This window comes from Haliotis rufescens, unplaced genomic scaffold (genome assembly GCF_023055435.1).
Source record: "Haliotis rufescens isolate VD_foot unplaced genomic scaffold, xgHalRufe1.0.p SCAF_6, whole genome shotgun sequence".
Taxonomy (NCBI): domain Eukaryota; kingdom Metazoa; phylum Mollusca; class Gastropoda; order Lepetellida; family Haliotidae; genus Haliotis; species Haliotis rufescens.
The window spans coordinates 7,805,538-7,833,258 of NW_025964334.1; the positions used below are offsets into that span (position 1 = coordinate 7,805,538).

The 27,721-nt window shown below is 39.6% G+C and overlaps 1 protein-coding gene across 5 annotated transcripts in view; it reads right to left on the reverse strand.

Moving 5' to 3' along the window:
- LOC124143969 (sodium- and chloride-dependent glycine transporter 1-like) overlaps window positions 1-27,721 on the reverse strand; it is a 112,330-nt gene that overhangs the window by 16,089 nt on the left and 68,520 nt on the right. The window contains exons 1-3 of one of the 5 annotated variants that reach the window (XM_046513158.2): window positions 13,402-13,556; window positions 2,522-2,629; window positions 1,201-1,405 (exon numbers count right to left, since the gene is read on the reverse strand). In XM_046513158.2, coding sequence (XP_046369114.1) covers window positions 1,201-1,405; window positions 2,522-2,629; window positions 13,402-13,548 — 460 coding nt within the window. In that variant the 5' untranslated portion in view covers window positions 13,549-13,556. Of the gene's footprint in view, window positions 1-1,200; window positions 1,406-2,521; window positions 2,630-7,127; window positions 7,467-10,938; window positions 11,370-13,401; window positions 13,558-27,721 lie in introns of those variants that run through there. The other 4 variants (XM_046513159.2, XM_048386693.1, XM_046513160.2 and 1 more) reach the window with 4 other exon arrangements.

The window sequence follows — 27,721 nt, forward strand, 5'->3', positions numbered from 1 at the left end:
CGCAATTGGGATCGATGACCTGCATCAACCAAGTCAGCGAGCATGACCACCCGATCCCGTTAGTCGCCTTTTACAACAAGCATAGTCGCCTTTTATGGCAAGCACGGGTTGCTGAAGACCTATTCTACCCTGGATCTTCACGGGTCATTCAGTGTAGGAGCTCCAGGAACAATTAAACTCATTCTTAAATCACAAATACATTCAGTGTCGGATCTCCAGGAACAATTAAACTCATTCCTTAATCACAAATACATTCAGTGATGAACTCCTGGAAAAATTAAACTCATTCTTAAATCACTACCAGTTTGGTTTAACGTTACACAATACAGCAATATCCCAGCTACATGATATCAGCCTGAAAATAAAGTCTAGACCAAACAAGTTGAACCAGTGACTGATATAACGAGCAAAGTTCTTTCATGCCACCATGAAATGATGCACAACCAACCAAGCAACAGGGTCTGTTGCATCATACGTCTAGCATAGGTTGCTGGGGACCCCAAAGGTTGACAAAGTTATTTAAATCACAAAGGAAGTTTTTTCTTTAAACTTGAAGTTGTATTTTCAAATATCTAACTATGTCAATATGCATCGACATACACAGACACATGATGATATTCCTATATTACATTCTTTCCTCTTTGTTTGTTTGTTGTTTAACACTGCACTCAGCAATATTCCAGCTATATGACGGCGGTCTGTAAATAATCGAGTCTGGACCAGAAATCCAGTGATTGACATCATGAGCATCGATCCACGCAATTGGGATCGATGACATGCATCAACCAAGTCAGCGAGCCTGACCACCCGATCCCGTCAGTCGCCTCTTACAACAAGCACAGTCGCCTTTTACGGCCAGCATGGGTTGCTGAAGACCTATTCTACCCCGGATCTTCACTCTTTCCTCTTAACCATGGTTGATGAAAGTCATGGTATCCCAATTTCATAGGTTGTTGATAATGGTGTCAAATCACTGGATTGTCTGGTCTAGACTAGATTAATTACAGACTTCCATCACATAGCTGGAATACAGCTGGGTGCAGCGTTAAACAACAAACAAAGACCAGGGCCCACTTGCACAAAGCGATCTTAGCGCTAAGATGATTGAAACTCCCATACTTTAGCATAGGCTTACAATAGTCTTAGCGCTAAGATCGCTTTGTGCAAGTGGGCCCAGATAAGGACAAAAAGATGTCAAACCTCCTCCATTGGTGTATGCCAGGTACGGGAACCTCCAGACATTTCCAAGGCCGACTGAATATCCCAACAGAGACATGAGGAAGTCGAAGCGACCCGACCAGTTTCCACGATCAGATGGATCTTGGACATTTCCCACCAAGTCATCATCGAGGGGGGTGAGAACAGCAGTACTGGACACATCCTGGGCAAGCTGCTCGTTGGGGTTCTGAAACAATCACCGTCAAGTGTGTGAAGTGGCCATCAGTTTATGGAGATGATCCTAAGGGAAGAATCTGATTGGCTTCAAAATCTAACAAGTCATAAGCATAACTCAAGTAAGTATACTCAAATCAGTTGCATTAATAAATCTTAGGGTTGTTTGAATATTTTTCTTTTGCAGTTGACAGTCATATGACACTTGTCAGTCAAACCTGCGATAGAAACTGACACTTTCATTCCACTAGTCCTATGATGATAACATATAGCAAAACCTATCAAATCTAGCTAATTTCTACTAGTCCTCATGATACCTTAACTGTTGAGCAGTTTGGCAAGGACCATAGAACTAGTGCCAATTTCTACTGCACAGTAGAATTATACTACTCTAAAGATGTTCAAGAACACCCAATTTGTTTTCATACTTTTTTATATCAATATCTATTTCAAACAGTTGTGCAGTTCATAAATATTTTCTCGTCACGATATGGCTGAAATACTGCCGATGTGACGTTAAACCTTAACTCACTCACTCATAAATATTTTTCCTATGCATCAACCGATGATTCTAATAGAAGAAATTGACCCTCCATATTCTTCTTTTTTTTTTAAAAAACAAAACAAATTTATTCACAACTTCATTTCTTAAATTACTTATAGTACAATTCAGGAAGGACGTGTGACATGTCCTTGTGGACTACCACAGTAACCATTGTGTAGATGGCACCTTGGTAGCAGATCAGTTTTGTGGACTAGTGAAAAAACAAATTTTCTCACCCTGATGCACCCTGATCAATAAGGCCGACAGGTGAGATGAGATGATGTGTGACAGGTGATGAAATGAATGAAGAAGAAATGGGTTGGAAGACAAGATGGATGTGAATATTTCAGCTAGGTTGAGGACAAGCCATGCATAAGGGGGTAAGTAGTCAGGCAGAAACACAACACAGAGAGAAAAATAATCACCCATTGTCGCAAACGCCCAAATATGTGTATCAATTTTGGCAAAGTGTACATTGCAAAACAATTCACCTGAAGAATTGAAAAACATCTTATATATGTGTTAAAGAAAAACATTCTGCGAGTGACGCAATGCATGTGGCATGTAAATATCGCAAATAATTACATCAGGTTCGAGAGTGTTTTCGGGGTAGTCTTGCTTGTACCATGCCACGCCCCACTTCGCAGGCTGCTCGCTTGGTTGTTCGCCATCATGATATTTCTCAGTGCCCCTCTGAAACGGAAAAGCACATACACAACATTGCCCAAAAGTCACCCCAAACAGAAGATACAAAATCAATCAAAGCCACACTATGCAAAGAAAGGACGGCACCGACACCAGACCTAAGATGTGTGAAACAAACAAAACACTACACTCATCACAACTGCACAGACTAAAATATTATTTTGCTTAACCAAAAAGATTTCAATCATACACAGCAAACGGCAAAATGAACAAACCACACTTGCAAAACAGTAATGTTTGTGACGTTGGGTTAAGGATGATCAGAGCTTCAGGTAAGTTTTTGAGCAATTGAGTTTTTACTTGAAGGTTTCTATTTTAATTGGGTTATTACATTTTTCATTGGGTAACCAATATTTTTTCACTCATCTATTCATCACTCTATTGGTTTTTTCCCAAAATATGAAGTAATGTTTTAGATGTATATAACAGTTTTAAATATAGGCTTGACTCGGAAAATAAATTAGCTCGTAATTGTGTTTCAGAAATTAGGTCTGTTGTACGCATGCTTAAAAAGCTTCATTGGGTATTTACGTGTGCTGTTTTCAAACATATGAGTTTTTCATTTCATGCATGTGTTTCTGTACACAGGTTAATTGAAAGTAATTGGGTTTTGAATAGTTTTGGGGGTATTTTACTCAAATATGCAGCTTATCTGTAGCTCTGGATGATGGAATCATTTGTTGAAGTGATTAAATGAGCTCAGTTAAACTGTACAGTTTTCCGGGATAGTATGATCTGATGACAATGTAGTGGAACAAGGACTGTATTGAATAATATTACACTCTCTCAATAACTCAGATCTTTTACTCGATTCAATACCATGAAAAGATCTGCCAAACCCTTGATAGGTCATGTCAGGTGAACTTTCTGATCGTCCAATCAGTGAGTGAAACATTTGAAGTAGCATATTGGACTTTGTGGGCTTAAATGACAGTTCCGAAGACTAAGTAATCTGTGTTTTCTAGTGTTCTGATAAAAAAATTCAAATCAGGGACACAGCTTGCCAAATTATTTACCAAGCAGAAGGTTGTACCACAAATGTTTATTATAATCAATATCACTGCTGCGACTGACAACAGATCTTATTGATAAAATGTACATAAGATCAAGTCTTACAAATTATCTCCCTTGATCCTGAATCAATATTTCAATGCTTGGACATGTTGGAGTGCAACATTATTTAAAATAACTCTTTTTTTTAAAACAAAAATATCAGATGAAAATGTCTATTTGTATTGTTTCAGCTATTACATAAGTTTAAGTATCATGTATCATGTATCTTATAATATATCATGTAAATAGGATTCCCGGAACAGCATTATCACAAAGCTTCTCTCTACTATCCCATCCCATCCCATCCCAACAATATTGGCAACTTAGCTTCCTCATGTTTACAAGAAACACAGGGACTAAAATGTACCAAAATTCCAACACACAAAAACAAACGCTTGTCTCAAAATACAACTGCAACAGCTGAAACATACATGTGTACCTACCACCTAGATATGTTAAACGCGACAGGATTGTGCACTTGAAAACATGCAGCAGCTTAGTTGTCGAGCAGTAACATCAAGTTTAGTATCAAACTCTTCCAAAGTTATCAGAAGCTATTGGTGGAGGTATGTCAAACCTGGTAGGGTTCATGGTCAAGGTGAGGTGAAATGGGGGTTTAACATTGCGTCCAAGGTTATTGCACTGAAACAGTGTGTATGTGTGTTAGTGTGTATGTCTGATGCTGATTTATAGAGCTAGCACACTGAGATACCATGCCACAGTTTTAACATGAATACCCCCACTCAGACTCCGATCGAACCAGTCCTTGTTTTAGCCCCTTAATGCCAAGCGCCAGACAGGGTAACAACAAGTGCCATCTTTTAACATTTTTTGGTATGACACGGACAGGGATTGAACCCCGGACCTTCCGCTCTCCAGGTGGGCACTCTACCACTAGACCACGGAGGCGGTCTTGTTCTGATTAGCCTGCCAACTATATCCTAGTAAAAATGCCAGCTGTTACAATTATTACCAAGGATTTGTGCACAAGAATCAATTCAACAAAGCATATTCAGAAAACCTATGAATACATATATATTAACTACACACCACAGTGAAAGGTCCACCTGTTTTGTACACAATATAATTTTCATCATTAACATACCGGTAATGAAAGGAAAATTTAAATACACCACTGTCAGTAGAGCATTGAAAACATTAGTTCAACAATATTGTTTATCATCAATCATGTTCACAATTATCATAATTAAAAGAGTTGGTGGATTTAGTGATTACAATCACACCATTTTAAAGACTTTAACCAACTGATCCAATTATCGACAAGAACCCTTTTACAGTGTTCACTGAAATGCATGATCAGTAGAAAGGGTTAAAGTGAACAGAAGAATTTCTAATAATGTAAGTCCTTGAAAAAGCCTGAAGTACAGATATATGCTGGCTATGACTATTTTGACATCTATCTCACAATCCTATAAATTATTCAGAAATGAAAACAGAAACAACCCTGATGGGATGTTGAACACTAAACAGTTGCAACCTATCTCGGCAGTTTTCACTAACCACATCTCCAAAACAAACATTGATCCTCACAGAGACAGATTGAGAACAGAAATAGAACATCAAAATCTTACATGTCAATTTAGTAATATAGCAGATGTGACGGTTCCATCTCTAAGCGGACGAAACCAACAAAACAACAAAACAACCCACCAACCCCTTCTTCCCTCAGTGCAAAACAAAACAGAAGTTCAAAGATATTATCTGACTGATAGACGCGTACCGGTATTTTCTAATACTTTCATGTATTTGCTCTAACATTTCAATCATGTCCGTCGACCTTCTCTAGAATTAAAATTTAGAATCCCAGATTTTATTGAACATAATTTTTATGTTATTATTTTATTATTAAATTTAATGCTAATTTAGATAGCCATACTTGCCTATTTTAACATCAAGGCTGGTTTTGTGCCTATCGTTAATAACATTATATATGCATCTTCCAACGCCCTGGTGTAGGACGAGGCCGTCACATTTCTCTATTGAGCACCAGGACAAAAACACAGGCTTTTTTCAGGTATGGTTGCAAAAGCAACAACTACACAAAATTGAAAACATTGGTAATTTCTGTTGATAACTAGATATAATTCAAAAGAAATAAAATCAGATGTGGTGTACTTAACAAATAATTCAGCAGTGTAAGGGTTAAGTCAAACTGGTTATTTTAGTTTTTCACCTGTTGTACGCAAACTTGGCTGTTACATCCGGAGACAGCCTAGATATCGGTTTCCATTTCATTCGATCTTTTTCTAGAGAGCAAAATATCTATTATAGCGACGTATTGTCTAGTCTCCAGACTACTATCATGCATATCCAGTATGAAAAACAATTAAGCTGTTTTCCTTTTGTTGCAGGAAATATTTGCCTACTTGGATTCATTTCTGCATGCATTTACCAACAACAGTTAATTTTGCATACTTACATGAATTTGGTGAAACCCTACATATCGTGTTTATCATACTAAGCATGTTAACAGATGTCTTGCACAATTACGAAATTATGTAAGCTAATTTATCAGCGGTAACAATTAATGGAAGCATTTACAGTCAAGTCCCGTTAATCCAACATTGTCGGTTGCATATGATTATGTCGGATTAACGAGCATGGCGGATTAACGAAATTAGGTAGTCTGAATGTTTGTGATCGAAAATTGGATAATTACAACTACTACGAAAGGTCGTTCTTATGTGACACGTAATGGGATGTCCTCGGCTGTAGCAGATTTTAATGAGATTGAGGTAATCTAGGCTTGTGAATAATCCTGTTTTGTTTATTTAAAGCAGTAATTGTTTATTATTAAGCATGTTTATCTCTGCAGGTTGTAATATGCAGCTACTCGCTGACTTGTCTCGCATCAAAACACGGGGCTGTGTACTCGCGGGCAGATGACAACGGAGTACGCTGATCACTGTGTCTGTGATAACAAGACTGATTAATGAGTGATTTCAGCAATTTGTTGCAAATTAGGTGTGTCAGAGTCGGAGTGCAAGACTGTCGGATTAACTCGTCTAAATAGCACTGATTTAATCGGTTCCCATTATTTGTGTCGGATAAAGCCGATTGTCGGATTAACGAGTTACACTTGACTGTATGTTACTTCCAGTCAGCATGGTCCTGTGATCATCTTTATTTATTACGTAACACCAAATTCTGACTCCTTCAATAAGCATGTTTCAACTGTAAGCATGTATACTTTCTGGGACATTGACTGATTGCCATCGAAAAAGATGTCAAGAATGTTTTCAAATTTTGCAGTGATATAGAAGAATGACCTATTAAAAGTTGGTAAGATTATGAAATTGTCCTGATGCTATTTCTCTCAAGCAAAATCACATCTCGCAAAGTGGATATGATCAAAACAACAAGAAGCAAGACTTGCATCACTCTCTGTTTAAACGTTCATGCTATTTCCTACCTCAACTCCCAGAGTCTGGGCAGTGTGAAGAGCTATATCAGGCATACGGTGCTGATGTGATGTGCAGTGTCCATCTAACCTCATTCCAGGTGTCAACAACTGGTCAATGGCATAACTATCCGAACGCAGCGGATCCATAGACATATAGAATCGTGGGCAACAACTGATCACGGCTACGAGAGGAAGAGTATAAATAATACAGTAGGCCTAGCCAGAAGCTCTTGGTATTTCAGTGAACTTCGCCATCACATGATGTAAACAAAACCTATGAAGCATGTGACCTTTCTTGATACAGGCCTCTGCCAAAACACACACCTCCAACGTCATGTTTCTAACAAAGCCGTAATGGATCTTTTCGACACTGACGTTGTGGGGCGCTACTCAATACAAATCCCACCTACACAAAACTAAGCGAAATGGTTTACATGTGTTGTTGCTGGTATTTCACATTAAATGTAGGTTAATTACATATTGTAATCAGCTACCAGAGGTTCTGCTCTGTTATAGACTACAATGTTACACTTGAACCATGATCACCACTGATCAAGGTTTAATTCAGTCTTGATCAGTTTTGCTCATCAACTTAACTATGATAAAGTTAAGGTATGTCATCACATATAGTGATAATCAATGTATTGTTATTCTAACACTGATAACGTATTCAAGGTTAGAAATTGACACTAAAGTACTGTCGGAAATGCTAGAAACCTACTTTTCTGGCTTCATTTAATAAATACGAGTCATAGGACTATAAAAAGAGCATATATCAAAATAACGCAAATTGCTCTAATCTAGCCTGTCCTAACTGACACTGTGATTACCCTTAAAATGTACTTTTATAGGTAAAATGATGATAAACTTAGAAAATATTCGTGTGTTGTCATGCATGTATGAAATGGCCTATAACCTGAGGTAATTACCTAACACCTGTCCCGAGGTGATGACCTCACAAAGTCCCGTGCATTCTACCAGTTGCAAATGTCACCGAGTTGGGAGTGGTCTCAAAATATTGCTGTTATTGTACTTTATTGACATGCGTTGATGAGGTAGCAATTTAGGATATGTACTGCATAATATTTGCTTGGAAACATGATGGACTAGTTAAGAGCTATGAAACTGGATGAGTATTGGAAGTTTGCGGTTTTGAATCCAGAAGTATTTGTTGTTCTACAGATGGTTTCTTGAGGTAGCATTTATCTCCGCTGATGACGTATATGAATCTGTACTTTGGATGTTGAGTTATGTCTTGCCACGAACCCTGTACATTTGCCTTTTACGACAAGCATGGATTGCTGAAGACCTATTCTACCCCGGAATCTTCACGGGTCTATGGCTATGCAAGTGTAATGTAACATGCATCATGGGAGCAATGTTAACAAAAGGTCATTTTGTCATTTTAGAAGATGCACATCTAGAATTTGCTCAAAAATGATTTTTGTGTGTGGAGTAGATGTTTTATGAAGACTACATTATTATCATTGTACCTGTTTTCGTTCGAATTCGTCTCCTGGAAACTTGTTGATAGGACTCTTTGTGACTGAAATACTTTAACCACAGGTAGGGCGATCGGTAGTTTTTCTATATTTCAATAACAACAGTTTGTGAAAATGTATATACCTTTTTAACAGACAAAAAGCAGTTTTCTAGCATTTCCGACAGTACTTTAGCTCAGAACTATTGGTAATTTTCTCCATTTTTATAGGACAAAAAGAAGTCTGAAAATTCAATTTTCAAAAACATTTACATGTTTAGTGGATCACCCAGGTTCATACTTAGTATTAACTTGAATAATTGTACGTAATTTGAACCCACACACATACAGAATAAATAATTTTTGAAAGATAAGAAACATGACAACTGCCTATTTGTCCCCAGCTTTTATTGGAAATATCGTCACGATGTGGCTGAAATATTGCTGATGTGAAGTTAAATTCTAACCCACTCACTCACTTTATTGGTAATACTAATAGGTTACATCCTTGCATGAAATGTCATAAGAAATCCGATTTTTTTTCTTTGTGTCACAGTGAAGAACAAAATATCCCGTTTTTGTGAATGTAATGATTGTTAGAGAGTTTGGACCTTGATCTTTGGACAGGGATAAAATTAGCACTTGATTGCTGGTCCAAGTTCCCAACCCATTGTGCTATATTTGAGGGCAAATAGAATCTTAAGGTGAGATGAAATTGGGGTTTAACTTCGCATTCAAGATTACTTAATGTGTGAGGTGCTTGTACCTGTCTGGACATTAACTGGTTTATTGTGCTAGCCAAATGAGACCCAATGCTGCAGTTTAACATGGATACCCCGCTCAAGACACAGTATACGGACTCCTAACTGGCTAGTCCTTTCATTGTCCTCTCACTGCTGAGTGTCAGTCAGTGTAACAATCACTTCTTTTGGTGTGACCCGGCCATCGAACCACTGACTTGTGCTCTCTGGGCAGAGGCTCTATCCACTACACCACAGAGGCAAGTCAGTAGGATCATAAACCTTTTAAATGCTGTTATCATAGCTTATCATTAACGAAGGTTATTAGAAAACACTGTACATCGTATATCAAAGACTGGGATCTTGGGTACATTGTGTATACCTGGCATAGGACATTGCAACTCGTTTTTCAGTAAAAAGCTGACTCGCGCTAGTCCCAAAATTTCCTTCATTGAAAAAATACATGGTTAACCTGTTGTATATGATTTACATGTCCTTTGACCATAGAAAAATATGTCATTAAGTTTTGTCTATGAATGATGATTCAAACAGCCATTTCATTATAAGGAATTGTTTTACACAGTTACTTCCCTTTAGTTAAAATTGGCCGCTTATATAAGGTTTCATAACAGCTGACAACTACAACCACATAGTATATAGCTTACAACAGTGTTAACAAAATGGTGTACATACTATAAAATACAGTGGTTGCCAATCATAAATGTGCCATGAATGGTTTATCTCTGTTGATGTATAAAACCTTATTAATCGTATGTGAGTGACTTATGTTTTACGCCGCTTTTAGCGATATTCAAGCAATAGAAATGGGCATCACACATTGTACCCATGAGGGGATCAAACCCAGGCCTTCGGCATGGCTAGCAAACACTTTAACCACTAGGCTACCCCACCACCCCTAAGTATCATGAATACTATTCACACCACCTTCTCTCAATTCCCTACGCAAGTTGTCTAAGAACAATATATGAAGAAAGCAAACGCTTTAACCACTAGGCTACCCCACCGCCCCTAAGTATCATGAATACTATTCACACCACCATCTCTCAATTCCCTACACAAGTTGTCTAAGAACAATATATGAAGAAAGCAAACGCTTTAACCACTAGGCTACCCCACCACCCCTAAGTATCGTGAATACTATTCACACCACCTTCTCTCAATTCCCTACGCAAGTTGTCTAAGAACAATATATGAAGAAAGCAAACGCTTTAACCACTAGGCTACCCCACCACCCCTAAGTATCGTGAATACTATTCACGCCACCTTCTCTCAATTCCCTACACAAGTTGTCTAAGAACAATATATGAAGAAAGCAAACGCTTTAACCACTAGGCTACCCCACCACCCCTAAGTATCATGAATACTATTCACGCCACCTTCTCTCAATTCCCTACGCAAGTTGTCTAAGAACAATATATGATGAAAGCAGTAAACACAAAAGAAGGACTTATCTGAAAAAAGAAATGAAGAAAAATTATGATTCAATCTTGTGTATTTGCAGTAGGTAAGTTCCCCTTAACATTTAGTATTTACCTTTTCCACCCAATTAATTGAAGAAATAAGAGATTAATGAACTCACATTATCTCCATGACAATGAGCAACTGTTGACTCACTTGCCGTCATTACGAGTCCAGGTGAAGGCTATTTACAATGTAGTCACACAATTCCTATCAGATGCACTGCAGTTTCAGTCTTTGCATACATATATACCCTGGGCAGAACGCCAAGATTGATCTAGAAGATGACTTGACATATTTCTTATCAAAACAAATTGTTCGGTCCATTTATTTGTTTACACTTTGAATGTTTTAGGTGTTGGGGATCACATATCATGCTTACTTGGCACAAACGACCAGTGACACACAACAGAGTTACAAACGATGCACCGATCCTCCTAACACTGAAATTAGAATCAACAATTAAAAATTAGGATTTTTCGTTTAGGGATTGATCAACTGCAAAGTTATCGTATTTAAAATAGCTCAATTATTTGATTTCATTAATTGTTGTTTTGTGCTTCAGTCAGCAATATTACAGCTATATAAGGGCAGTATGTAAAAATCAAGTCTGGGCCAGACAAACAACTGGTCATGAGTCACAAAGGCTGACCATTGAATCCCTGTTTTAGTTGGTATTCACAGCAAATATGAGGAAAACCGGACCTATTCTGACCCAGAATCTGAAATGGCCATTTTATTGTAGAATACCATGGGTTCCACTTTGTGAATAAATCTAATACCTTTAATACCGATACATTTGATTATTTACATTATTTGATTATTTACAGATCGCTGTCATATAGCTGAGTGCGGCGTAAAACAACAAACGAACAAATCTGTACGAACCCTAAGGTCTAACATGAATGAAGAAGGCAAAAAGTGAGATAGGCTCACTACTACCCCTGACTACGACTCCAACATCAGCTGAAGAAGGATTTTGATATTGGAGATATGTTGAAGTAAAGAAAACATTCTAAGTTCAAAACATGTATAAATTCAAAGGAATTTCTCAGGAAACCTACATATCAAAATCAAACTTTGCACTGCACCTCTTCTATAAGTATGGAAACTGTTCCCTAAATTTGAAAAGAATCCAAGCAGTAGTTTTCAAGTAATAGGTCGCACAAATGTTTAAGTAAAAATATTCTGATTCAAAAATGAGTGAGTGAATATGGTTTTATGCCGCTTTTAGCAATATTCCAGCATTATCACCGCCGGGGGTCACCAGAAATGGGCTTCACACATTGTTCCCATGTCGGGAATCGAACCAGGGTCTTCGGCATAACGTGCGAATGCTTTAATCACTAGGCTAACCCCCCCCCCCCCCCCCCCCCCACAAGTCAAAAATGAAAATATCTGTAGTTTTATAGAAACTCCAAATACTGAAATCAGACTTCACAGTGCATGGTAGATAGCCTACAGCACCTCTCCTATATTAGCAGAGAAAGTGTTCAAGATAGAAAAGAATCTTTGCAGGGTTTTTTTAAGTTTTAGGTCACACACAAAAACGTGTCCTCGGGACAGAATTCCTTGGCATAACTTTAGAGTATATATAGATTCTACACCTGCCCTTTTAGTTAGGGGTAGAATAAAACAGAAGATCAACAAGCATGATAAGCCAGGATCAGTAGCCACACCCACCAAATATCTCAACAAGCAACTGTTCCGCTGGATAATAGATATCTCTGCACATTACTCAGAATCACAATATCCTGTTAAAATGATTCACTGGTAATCACAACCTAATTAAAATCCAATCAAAGAAACAGCGATAGAAACTAACATTTCTAGATCTACTCTATAATAACACACAGAAAAAAACCTTTAAAACGTGCAAATTTCTAGAATCTATTAGTCCTTATACCTTAGTTAAAACATTGGGCATCTTGGTATGGACTACAGGACTAGTGATAGTCTCCATCGATGAGAAAAATACGTAGTTGTACCCAAAACACAAGACCTAAATGAAACGCCCATAATATGAAATGCGACTTTCGTACAGCTGAAACAAACACGGCAGAAGATATTGGCGCCGCTTTAACCCGCGTAAACTCTTTTAGTACTGCATCCTCGAGGAAATATTTCAATTTCAGTCGCACAACGAAATATTTGTTCCAATTTCTTAATTTATCTAAAACCCACTCCTAGAGCGCATGCGGCTAAATATGGATAGCACCGTCCGACAGACACTGGGGCGCAGACGACTAAGTCATGCCTCAAACATGTGTTCCTTTCAGTCTTTCTGCACTCGACGAAACGAAAACATAACATAAATCAATGATAAACTACATCTATGAAACGGATAAACACTATTTCACTATATTGGCATCCATATCTTGTTGAAAATAGTGGCTACTACTGCGAAAAATCACGAACAGCTATTGCAAATACGCCGCTCGTCAGTATTGTTAGTAAACACGGTCGTGTCCTTACGAGATGATGAAATACCCCAAGCCATTGAACGTGAATGCCATGTGCTCGACATGTTCTCGCCATGTTTTGCTCCTCCTGGAGCAATTTCTACGTCAAACGTAACACTTACCAACAAATCAACTTGAGCCTCATTTCTAGAATCATTACTGTCGTTCGAGTTGTCTAGTTCTCCGTTAGTATTCTGGACATTTGGGTACAAGTTGTGCTTTGTGCTTGCAGCCATTACTGTTGTCGATTCAGTCTGCAGTCTGCGCATGCGAGCACTGAGACGGGAGGTAAACAAAACATTCGTTATAACGGGGCTGACTCGTTCCACGTATACACTGGCACGTTTCCACGCACTGAACACTGATCACAGATTTAGTCATATGACAGATACCGTAATATATTTCCATATATGTTTATTAGGATTAGCCTTTCTTACTGTCTAAGCCATGTATTCACCAACGTTTCCCGCCAAATACACACATTACGCATTTTGGCACTGTGCCAAAAACGTAAGCACACGCTATTAATTGCAAATTGGAAATGTTTGGGAATCAACAAGGCAACCGGGGATTTGTTGGTTCTATTTTGACCAACTTTACAACAATAAGCCGAATAACAAATTTGCGATAACATTTGAAGTGAATGAAATACATTCCAAGAGTGTTTACTAAAATAGATTTCGATCATACTAATCTTGTGATGGGAAATCGATTGCCCAATAGCATCCATCAAGTAAACGGTCCGAATCCGGAGCGTGAAAGGAGTGCTATCTGAATAACGTAATTAGGTCATTAGGTAGAACCCAGCAACCATCTAGTCACCTTGGACATATAAATACTAATTACTAGAACTATACGCTATTTACTCGAAATATCAGATTTGATCTTAACCAGGAAGGTTACATATTTACATAACCTATTTGCTTTGGAAATAATGCCATTTTCACAATATAACTTTATTTTGAATTCAGCTTCACAAAATAAAAGAATCTATAAAAAGGTTAAAACGCAAATTCTGCTATATGTAATTTATTGAGTATTAGGGATTGACTATCATTATAACAAGTATACCAAGCGTTTAAACAGGGAAAGTACTTAGATTTATTTTGTTGTGTGAGGAATAGAATAGAAGTGGGGGTGGGGGGGTGGGGGGTTATTTATAGTGTTTTTTCATAGACGCCCCCACCACCACACACACTCTCTAAACACCCCACCTCACACATCACACACACACTTTGTAAAGCATTATAATACAAAACATTTGCCACGTCGAAACCAAGTTGCTACACCAATTATATTTGCAATGCATGTTCCCAGCACATGTTTATAATTTTGTGATCACAATTTTTAAACAACACCCCTCCTTTTCAAAAAGCTGCGTCCGCGATTCATTTTTTATACAACTTGTTCAAAGGATTGTCGTGCAAGCAGTGTCTCGTCGCATGCAGTCGACACGTTTGCGTAGTCCCCGTTGACGGTGTAAACAACGCGGAAAGAACGGGAGTGGCGCGAGGCCCTCCTCACATTACCATTCGCGGCATTCCACAGTACGCTAAGCGTGAATGGACCGCGATTCCCGACCCGACAGGCGCATGTCTGCCCGGACAAACACGCCATGGCACTCACCACCACCTCGCGAAATACGAGACCGTAACCCGACATCCCTCGCCCCAGTTCTCATATCTGAACTTGTAAGGAGATACGTGCACAGGATGAGGGAAGCTGGATGTCCGATTCCGAACAGGAAACGAGATCCATGCACGCACACACACACACACACACACACACACACACACCACACACACACACTAACTAACTAACTAACTAACTAACTACTCAAAAGAAGTTAAAGAACACCGAATACCGTATTTCCTCTATTAGACGCCCGGACTTCTATTTATTTCGGACAAGCCTTTGACCCGGCGTCTATTGGAGGCCCGGCCTCTAGTAATACCCCCATTTCACTATGACCACGAATGTCCCGAATCGTCACGAGAAAGGGAGTCCTCATGTAATTTAGGTCCCCAAAAGGGATCATTAATTGTATCAATTGATCGACCCGGCGTCTATTAGAGGCCCGGCTTCTATGAGAGGAAATACGGTAATTTCTTTTCCTACAGCTATAGTGAATCTGTCATGGCTGGATGGTATTGCCACACACTGACTTCCAATATCATGGTTGACCTGTTTCCAGTAGTGTATAAATGTTATAGTCAATGTCGATAATAAGGCAATATGTATATTGACCTAGTCACTGGATTTTGTACAGTATGACTGAGATGAATTAGACTCCTTAATGGGGGGGGGGTATGCATGGGATATTTAATTTAATCTACTGTGCACAAACTCATCGACTGTATAAACTCATTAATCTATCGTATAAACACATCTATCGTATACACGCATCTATCGTATAAACACAACTATAAATAAATCCCTTGTATATGTATGTAAGGGGGCACGGGTGGCCCAGTCGTCTTAGGCGCCGCGATTCACTGTGCAGAGTTGCGTCCCTTAGGCACGCCAGAAACCTGTGATTGTGGGTTCGAATCCCAGTTCGCCCCGATTATGTTTCTAGGTTTGTCAGCACCATACCCGCGCTCGTGGGTTTCACCGAAGTGGTAAACGTCTGAGACCTGCATCACTTCGGGCTTTCCTCCAACATTAAGCTGACACGCCGCGATATAATTGGAATACTGTTAAAAGCGGCGTTAAACCCAACTCACTCACTCACTCACAAGTCAAGATATACTCTCCAAAATAATGTATACAGAGTATTAATAAAATCAAATCTGTGAAGGTATTAAGGAACCCTCACGCCTCTTTATTTCAACAGCGGCTACAACATCACAACTCTAAATACCCGAGACAATCCTGTGACTGACATCATGAGCATCGATCCAAGCAATTGGGATACGGTGACATGCATCAACCAAGTCAGCGAGCCTGACCACCCGATCCCGTTAATCGCCTCTTAAGACAAGCAAAGTTGCCTTTTATGACAAGCATGGGATCTTCACGGTTGTAGGAAATATGTAACATCATACACAGGTGAACGATAATTTGATAATTTTTTATGCAAACATCCGTAATCCACAAATACTTGAAGTATTACAAAGAGTCACGTTTCATTCTACGTTTATATTCCACAGATAACGTCATATGTGGGGGAAATACCACGAGGCTGTTACTGCCAAAAAGAAAATTACAAAACGCTACTCGGAAGAAAACAATGTGCGTATCAACACAATCAGCTAGAACAACCGGAAACTATCAAAACAGGTACCTTACAAATTCTGGAAACCATTAATAAAACCACAACTTCATCTCAGAAGGAATCTGTTTATCCTGATCCTAGAGAGCTAGGAAACCACTTCAGGAATATTTACAACACAAAAACAAATAAAAATCTTCTGGAAAACTTCGGGTTTGACCCCTTTACATAAGAAAGGTTACAAGACTGACCCTAACTGGTCTGAACTACCGTAAACACCCGGGGGGCACGGGTGGCCCAGTCGTCTAAGGCGCTGCGATTCGCTGTGCAGAGTTGCGTCCCTTAGGCACGCCAGAAACCTATGATTGTGGGTTCGAATCCCAGTTCGCCCCGAACGTCTGGGACCTGCATCACTTCGGGCTTTCCTCCCACATTAAGCTGACACGCCGCGATATAACTGTAATACTGTTAAAAGCGGCGTTAAACCCAACTCACTCACTCACTCACAAGTCAAGATATACTCTCCAAAATAATGTATACAGAGTATTAATCAAATCAAATCTGTGAAGGTATTAAGGAACCCTCACGCCTCTTTATTTCAACAGCGGCTACAACATCACAACTCTAAATACCCGAGACAATCCTGTGACTGACATCATGAGCATCGATCCAAGCAATTGGGATACGGTGACATGCATCAACCAAGTCAGCGAGCCTGACCACCCGATCCCGTTAATCGCCTCTTAAGACAAGCAAAGTTGCCTTTTATGACAAGCATGGGATCTTCACGGTTGTAGGAAATATGTAACATCATACACAGGTGAACGATAATTTGATAATTTTTTATGCAAACATCCGTAATCCACAAATACTTGAAGTATTACAAAGAGTCACGTTTCATTCTACGTTTATATTCCACAGATAACGTCATATGTGGGGGAAATACCACGAGGCTGTTACTGCCAAAAAGAAAATTACAAAACGCTACTCGGAAGAAAACAATGTGCGTATCAACACAATCAGCTAGAACAACCGGAAACTATCAAAACAGGTACCTTACAAATTCTGGAAACCATTAATAAAACCACAACTTCATCTCAGAAGGAATCTGTTTATCCTGATCCTAGAGAGCTAGGAAACCACTTCAGGAATATTTACAACACAAAAACAAATAAAAATCTTCTCGAAAACTTCGGGTTTGACCCCTTTACATAAGAAAGGTTACAAGACTGACCCTAACTGGTCTGAACTACCGTAAACACCCGGGGGGCACGGGTGGCCCAGTCGTCTAAGGCGCTGCGATTCGCTGTGCAGAGTTGCGTCCCTTGGGCACGCCAGAAACCTATGATTGTGGGTTCGAATCCCAGTTCGCCCCGAACGTCTGGGACCTGCATCACTTCGGGCTTTCCTCCCACATTAAGCTGACACGCCGCGATATAACTGTAATACTGTTAAAAGCGGCGTTAAACCCAACTCACTCACTCACCACCGTAAACACCCGGGGCTGCGCCCCTCATGGTTTATTCTCCCTGCAGTGTTTTATTGTAAGATACATCTTGTTTAGTTAGAATCAGTCTCAGAAACGGTTCTGCAGTAAGTCTGGTTATTTAAAGTTTGCAAACACAGAGCCTGGTGTTATATATACTCAATACCATTGGGCACTCCAAGGTGAATACGTCACACATTCTAAAAATGTGTTTTATGACTGAGTGTATTCTTATTGATGGCGTTGAAACACAGGTGTGAAAATTGATTTCTTAAAAATAACCCCAGGAGAACAACATTTTTTAGTCAGTGACCACGTTTTGCATTTTTTTGTAGAATGACCCGATTATGAGATAATGTGTTCACTGGAGATGCATCATTAAGCCATGTTTGTTTGTTTGTTAATTTGTTTGTTGTATAACGCCGCACTCAGCAATAGTCCCGTTATATGACGGCGGTCTGTAAATAAACGAGTCTGGACCAGACAATCCAGTGATTGACATTATGAGCATCGATCTACACAATTGGGATACGATGACATGCATCAACCAAGTTAGCGAGCCTGACCACCCGATCCCGTTAGTCGCCTCTTACGACAAGCACAGTCGCCTTTTCACGGCAAGCATGGGTTGCTGAAGACCTATTCTATACCCGAGATCTTCACAGGTCTCTATATGGACGTAGATGTATTCGTATGGTTGTATGCATATATGCATACATATACTGTATGCTATACATGGCATTAGACATTTAATATTAGGGTCTATAAGAAACATACTTATCTCCCCTTGATTCGCATGCGCTAAGCGCAAATTGACTAACATTTAGTCTACGAAATATTACATTATACAATACCATTCTTGACTCTAAACATAATTCCCCCCCCCCCCCCCCCCCTCCCTATACATATTTCACGTGGAATAGAGCTAGCTTGAGCTGGCTAGACTTTTCTTTTGTATATGTATCTAGATTGTTTCTTTTCATAAAATAAATATATTCCACAGTCATTGTGTAGGACTAAGCGGTATTGTTTGCGAAATGCTCAGGAGTATTAATAGTCAAACATAGTTGCATGTCTAGCAACCAGTTGTCAAAAAAACATTCAGCATGTCTATAGAACAATTACTTTTTTCTGTAAAAATCGAAATCCCAAATAATTTTCCCAGTAGTTTCTAAAACAAATCATTGGAGTGACTGATTATGTTTTTACGCCGCGTTTAGCATTATTCCAGCAACATCACAGCAGGGGACACCAGAAATGGGTTCCACATAGTGTACAAATATGGGGAATCGAACCCATGGTCTTCGGTGTTACGAACGATCGCTTTAACAACTAGGCTACCCCAGGAACAAACCCCGGACTCCACAGAAAGTCAGATGGTCGCTACGGTGACCACTGGGCCACCCGTAGACTTGTACAAGTCCCTAAGGCAATACTTTTCAGTTTAAATCATAATTTCTAGATTATGTAAATAATAAAAACAAGTTGTCCCTTTAGGTTGTCTTTAGATGTACTGTCCACATATTTAGACTTGCCCATTAGGGGATTTCAGCACAGCCTTGGAGTAAGGCTAGGCCACCCGTAGCCACCGCAAGGACAGGATAGACTGCCCCTATGAGTGTACACGCTGTGCATACCATACCTATTTCTCTCTGTCATGTTATTATGACCAGCTGCTGCAAGTCTAGACGATACGTCTCGTGTCAGTTCGCGACACTGCACCGTTGCATCGTATCAGTGCCAACCTACCTGAGAGGACCACCCCCACCCTCCCCTCCACCACCAACAGACCCTCTCTAGGCATCCGGGACGCCACTTAATTTGTCTTGGCACCCAATTTAATAACTGTTGAGTCACATCAGTGTACACATCTGGTTAAATTACACAGGGAGTTTCACATAGAATGCATGGCAATGCGAGCTCATAAGCTTAAATCATAACTATATAATTTATTGATTTGTCTCCTTTTGCAAAAACAAAAGTGATAAAAATAAATGTTAACATTGAATATTGACACCCACATACCAGATGAACCAGGCTTTACACATTGTACCCATGTCGGGAATCGAACCCGGGTCTTCGGCGTGATGAGCAAACGCTTTAACAACTAGGCTACCCGACCGCCCCACACTGTCACATGAGACAGATTCAGATATTCCCAATTCACTGCACAGCTTCAGAAATATAGTTTTATTATGGCATTTCGCTTCAAGCGTTTTCAAATTGTGAGTGTTTGCAACGACCGCCATGACCTTTATGAAGTCTCGCGCAAGACTACGAGATCGTGATCCTCTCGCGCTTGACTGCACGGTCGCCTTATTTCGCCTATACAGACAGCTGCTATTGATAACATAGAAGGATTAATAAGCGTCATACGCGGATACTTATGTATATCAATAACATGTCCAAACTAAAACCGATTTTTAGAATCTGTATATATAACTGTAGACATTTGTAGTTCATATTGCCGCGTGTCATCACAGCCAAAAGAAGAGGAGGAGGAAGAAGAAGAAGAACAATAATAATAATAACACCAATAACAATAATAAGAAAAAGAACAAGTACAACAACACCACCACCACCACCACCACCAACAACAATAATAATAATAATAATACAAAATAACAACAACAACAATAACAACAACATTAATTACAAGCATTACAATAAAGTAACAATAATAATAACGACAACAACGATAATAATAATAATAATAATAATAATAATAATAATAATAATAATTATAAAAAAAATGAAGAAGAAGAATATGTTTTATAAAATATTTTGTTGGATGTCTGAAATATGGACACACTAGTTTATGATGTCTCTATATGCCACAATATCCACAAACCCTCTATAAAATGTAATTTGGTCGTGTCGTCGATGTTAAATGATAATCATCCAATGGTACTGCGCACGCCTTTATAAAAAGATGTTTGTTCTCGAACCACAGTGAATGTATCAAGATCAACAGCACGGCACAAAAGGTTCTACTTATATCAGAAGACATGGTGAGTATATACCATACATGAGAGTATTGATAAATTGCTGTCGAGGCAGGAAAATGAGTTGGAAGTATCGATTGTGCAGGCGTTTAATATTACCAGTTTTTGTAACGTGACCTGCAATGATATATAGTGCTGACTCATTTTGTTAGCACCTGTTTACATCCCCAGTGAAGACATTAATTGCTTTTCAACAGCTTAATGGCCCAAGAAATGGTGGTGACTTTTTAACGCCCCATTGGTCTGAGCGTTAAAAGCAATTAGCATATAATCACATCACATCACAGACAGACAGACAGACAGATTTATTCAGTAATCAGGCCTCCAGCCCATAATACATGTTGACATAATGTAGATCATACATGCTTATATACTATGGCGTTATGTTAAGACAAATAGTTTTAGAATACGTTAGAACAGTGATGAGTTACGTATATTCATAACTCATACAACTACATCTGAAAAAAGGTATGCACCACAGGCTTCTTTATTCTCATATATCCTTAACTATATATCTATGTCGGGACTCGAACCCCTGGGTATTTGACACGAGTGAACACATTCACCATTTGTCTACCTCGTCGCACCTTTGGAAAGGAAGATGAAGTGTCTCTTACAGACCCAGAGCATATATGTCTTAAAACAACCACCCCCATTCCATTCAACCTCTTATCCCCTTCTCAGCACTCGCATCCTATACGCATCCCCTTCCCAGCACTCGCATCCTATACGCATCCCCTTCTCAGCTTTAGCAGCCTATACTCAACCTCTTCTCAACACTAGCAGTCTTTACTCAACCCCTTCTCAGCTCTATCAGACTATACCCATCCCATTTTCAGCTCTAACAGTCCATACTCAACCCCTTCTCAGTTCTAGCAGTCTATACCCATCCCCTTCTCAGCTCTATCAGACTATACCCATCCCATTTTCAGCTCTAACAGTCCATACTCAACCTCTTCTCAACACTAGCAGTCTTTACTCAACCCCTTCTCAGCTCTATCAGACTATACCCATCCCATATTCAGCTCTAGCAGCCTATACACAACCCCTTCTCAGCTCTAGCAGCCTATACACAACCCCTTCTCAGCTCTAGCAGCCTATACCCATCCCCCTTCTCAGCTCTAGCAGCCTATACTCAACCCCTTCTCAGCTCCAGCAGCCTCTACCCATCCCCTTCTCAGCTATAGCAGCCTATACCATCCCCTTCTTAGCACTAGCAGCCTATACCCATCCCCTTCTTAGCACTAGCAGCCTATACCCATCCCCTTCTTAGCACTAACAGCCTATACCCATCCCCTTCTTAGCACTAGCAGCCTATACCCATCCCCTTCTCAGCTATAGCAGCCTATACCCATCCCCTTCTCAGCTATAGCAGCCTATACTCATCCCCTTCTTAGCACTAGCAGCCTATACTCATCCCCTTCTTAGCACTAGCAGCCTATACTCATCACCTTCTTAGCACTAGCAACCTATACTCATCACCTTCTTAGCACTAGCAGCCTATACTCATCACCTTCTCAGCACTAGCAGCCTATACCCATCCCCTTCTTAGCACTAGCAGCCTATACTCATCACCTTCTTAGCACTAGCAGCCTATACCCATCCCATTCTCAGCTCTATCAGACTATACTGAAACACATCTCAGCTCTGAAATTACACAAGAGACTTGAGGATTCTTTAACACCCGAGAGTACCCTTACAACATTATTGTTATTTAACCCCTCACATAACTGTATTTCATGGAGTATATGTTGGATGACAATGTATATAGCAATGCACAGTGGAGCTTCGTGACTTCCACATGCCCTATAAATGACAGTCTGTCGGCTCTTGGTGCAGACGGACTCATTGTTTGCCGGCTGATTTAATCGCCTCGACTCTTTCAATAACCACCCAGACATCAATAGGAACTCCCATTTAATGATATAATCTTTTGATCGGGTTTGTGCAAAGCTCAGTGGAATAATATTTGATTGAATGTCAAGGTCGCAAGCCGAAGACGCATTCGGGTCGCGAACGTAAAACTGCCATGGCTGCATGAGAACTGTCCTGATCTTAATGTGCATGTATCAATGGTATCTTGGACATTTGTCAAAATGAGATCAATGGCGTTTGTACATCTTTCTCAAAGATACATGAAGCATGGCGCATATGAAATTAAGAGGGTTGGTCCTTTTCCCCTGGTGTCATTGCATATCCAAAAAATCACTCAAGATAGGCTCCCCCGTGGCGGCATTTGTGACCAACAAGTGTTGTTCTGGGACAAACCCAACAGCGACTCGTGCCCTAGTCCTGCACCATGACTGTGGAATTTATATTTTTTAGGTATTTTTTTAATAAAAGCCTAGGCAAGATTAGATCAAACTAACCAAGTCTAGTTTGCTAATGAAAACAGCAGGAGGAATGGTTCTTCTGAAGAAATGTTTTTTTAATTATTTTAAAGACATGTTTTCATTGAATAAGTGTTAGTCTATGAAAACAGCAGAAGAGGAAAGGTTCTTTCGAAGAATTTAAAATATAAATATTTTAAAGACATGTTTTCATTGACTAAGTCTTAGTCTATTCGTGTCCCTCTCGTTGCCACTTTTGTGACTGGGTTCCTTCTAAGCGCAAACGCATATTCCCCAAAAGACCGAAGATATATATTCAAGAAGCTATTGATAACACATCGGTACTTACAGTATTATACAGTATGATTGAACACATTTTAATGTATCTTGGGAATATTTTTAATGCATGACATATTTGAAATAAAAAAATATACCTAAGGGATTCTTTGACCGAAGTACTTGAAGTCATTGAAGTCTGATTGGTTTGTCGTAACACTCATCCATAGGGGGACGAGTCTTCTTGCAAGTTACGGAAAGGGGCGAGTGGTGACGAATGTTGTGGTGACTCTTTGGGCAGTATAGGCCCCGAGTATCCCATGCTTGTTGTAAGAGCCAACACAATGAGTATCGGGTGGCCACAATGAACGTCCTGCTTAGCTTATTGTGTCGGATCCCGACGGTGCCATTATTTACATGCCGTTGACAATGAGCCAGTGGATGTTGTCAGCAATAAGTGGCCTGTCAATAATCGAGCCTGGTAAACCAGTGGTTGACAGCATGAACACCAAATCTAGATGTCGGGACACGGTGACACACAATCTGCCAGGTCACAGGACGGTCTATGTTGCCATGGAATCTTGTCAGTTTTTCATTCCATTGAGTAGATCTTATTCAAAGTTCTCAAGTAGTATGGCTTCCATGTACTAGCCAGTCATTAGCCCATACATTTTGTTCACCCGATACACATTTTAATCGGATGTCTGTGGGGTTTACATCGGCTTTTGCAATACTACGTTTATAACGAACACGCTTATAACGAACTGACGGATATAACGAACTGTTCGTTTGGTCCCGGCCATTTGCTGTATATTTTATAATATACAATTGATGGATATATCGAACACGCTTATAACGAACTGACGGATATAACGAACTGTTCATTTGGCCCCGGCTATTTGCGGTATATTTTATAATATACAATTGATGGATAGAACGAACACGCTTATAACGAACTGACGGATATAACGAACTGTTCATTTGGCCCCGGCTATTTGCGGTATATTTTATAATATACAATTGATGGATATATCGAACACGCTTATAACGAACTGACGGATATAACGAACTGTTCATTTGGCCCCGGCTATTTGCGGTATATTCTATAATATACAATTGATGGATAGAACGAACACGCTTATAACGAACTGACGGATATAACGAACTGTTCATTTGGCCCCGGCTATTTGCGGTATATTTTATAATATACAATTGATGGATATATCGAACACGCTTATAACGAACTGACGGATATAACGAACTGTTCATTTGGCCCCGGCTATTTGCGGTATATTTTATAATATACAATTGATGGATATATCGAACACGCTTATAACGAACTGACGGATATAACGAACTGTTCATTTGGCCCCGGCTATTTGCGGTATATTCTATAATATACAATTGATGGATAGAACGAACACGCTTATAACGAACTGACGGATATAACGAACTGTTCATTTGGCCCCGGCTATTTGCGGTATATTTTATAATATACAATTGATGGATAGAACGAACACGCTTATAACGAACTGACGGATATAACGAACTGTTCATTTGGCCCCGGCTATTTGCGGTATATTTTATAATATACAATTGATGGATAGAACGAACACTCTTATAACGCAATACCGGATCTAGCGAACACAGTGATCTGCAAACATTGTTGTGGGGAATCGAACCCAGGTCATTACAAGTGAATGCTTTAGCCACTTGGCCCCCAGAGCTCACCCAAACACACTATAAGCTGGGTCTTTTCGATACATTTTTTAACATGTACATATGTGTTAATAAACATGCATCCCATAACACACAATGAATGGATCTTTCATGTTTGGACGTAATGATAACAAGGAATGTTATAGAAATATTCTCTGAGAATAAAACCAATACTTCACTTGTATTTCACATGGCCTTTCACGTGTCGACAGAGGTTTATACAGGGTCTTTCACGTGATGTTCAGAGGTTTATACATGGCCTTTCACGTGATGTACAGAGGTTTATACAGGGCATTTCACGTGATATTCAGAGGTTTAACAGGGCCCTTCACGTGATGTTCAGAGGTTTATACATGGCCTTTCACGTGATGTACAAAGGTTTATACATGGCCTTTCACGTTATGTTCAGAGGTTTATACAGGGCCTTTCACGTGATGTTCAGAGGTTTATATAGGGCCTTTCACGTGATGTATAGAGGTTTATACATGGCCTTTCACGTGATGTTCAGAGGTTTAACAGGGCCTTTCACGTGATGTTCAGAGGTTTATACATGGCCTTTCACGTGATGTACAGGGGTTTACAGAGGGCCTTTCACGTAATGGAAAGAGGTTTATACAGGGTCTTGCAATTTGAGAATTGGTTATATTTTAATATTTTACAATTTTTAATTTATTTTCATTCCAACAAGATGTCGCAATTTATTGGTGTCACGTGGTAGTATGATATAAATGTATTTGCATACGAGGACTCCTGCCAACTGACCACAGCCTGTATTTGTACAACAGCAGGGAGCGAACTGACCGTTGTAAATGCCCCTTAACAACGACACGCACAGCTTCACACCATTGTGGCACTGGTCAAGCTCAGCACGACGCCAATGAAGGGCATGCGACACCTGTCCTAATGACCCTCACTATAACGCAATGTACAAGATGGAGCAGAATGTGACGTAAGGAGTGTCGGCGCCTTTCGCCAAAAAGCATTGTTGAAAATGTATGTGACGTTATTTCCACGGTTGAGTATGGAGAAGCTGCTTCGATTCCCCTGCGTCTGCATCATATCAAAGAAAAGGATCAATTAAAGCGAACTCTACCGAGGTGTCGCCATACTAGTCGATAACTCGCATACAGAACCAGGTTAGGATTCTCAGTCGAAAGCAGGGAATCATTGGAAATCAAAGAAGCCGTAGAAGTGTGTTTTCGATTGGAACAGCGGTTTGGTCTGCCTAAACAAGTATCGTGTAACGTTCCACCCAAGTTCGGTCAAGATTTCCGAAACTGTATCAATATTTGCCGTGAATAAGACGACAGTGGTGATGTTAAACAATGCCTCAAAAATACTTCCATGAAAATGATTAATTTTGTAGTAATTGGTATATATTTAAAATTAGGCACTGTAGCTCACCTGGATATATAACCAACAGTTTATTATATCAACAAAGACAGCCACTTAAAAAAACGTTTCTAGCATGGATATCAAATTGTTTGCATAAATACGTGAGTCCAACTACTAACTACACATATAACAAATTTCATTTTGCCAAAAATAGCTAAGTAATGGCCATAGTACGTTTTTCAATATGACTGCATTGGCGGCCATATTGAAAACGTGACGAAGACTTTTTAAATAAATTGAGGTGTCATTATTTGTGTGAAAAGCGTGACGTTTCTGGTTCTTCTGTGCGGGGGTTTGTGAGAAGACATGTTTGTAACGGACGATAGACATAAAGGGCACGACATAAGGTCACATGAGTCAGGTGAGCTAACAACTGGGCACACGCCCGCGCGGGAGGAGGAAGATGAAATGGGGTATGTTGACATGGAAGTCATGTTGATTATAAGGACAATTTCCGGGTTCAGGAGAACTCTACTGAAACTAAACTTTATTATATCAATCTGCCATTTATGTTAATGTAATACTGTCGTGTGTTTTCTTTCCTGAACGATACCTGTGTTACACTACCATCGTAGATTGTTACACTACCATCGTAGATTGTTACACTACCATCGTAGATTAAACGGTAAAAGCTTTTGTAAAATTAACCTTTTCGTTGCTGTAATGTCCCAGTAATTTCTCATGTGACAAAAAACCCTACTAGCTCTTACGATTACATTTCCCACAAGGAAGTAAAAACACGTATACAAGCGCTCACGAAGCCCTAGGAAGTTGATTATAACATTTAATTTTGTCATCTGTGTTCAAATGCGGAAACTTCCAGGTGCTATTCAGAGGTTAATGTAGGGCCTTTCATGTGATGTTTAGAGGTCTATGGAGAACTTCAACATGAAATTCAGAGGTTTATGTAGGGATATTCAAATGATATTCAGAGGTTTATATAGGGTCTTTCGTGATAATCTGAGATTTAAATAAAACGTGATGTTCAGAGGTTTATAGAGTGTGTTTCACGTGATA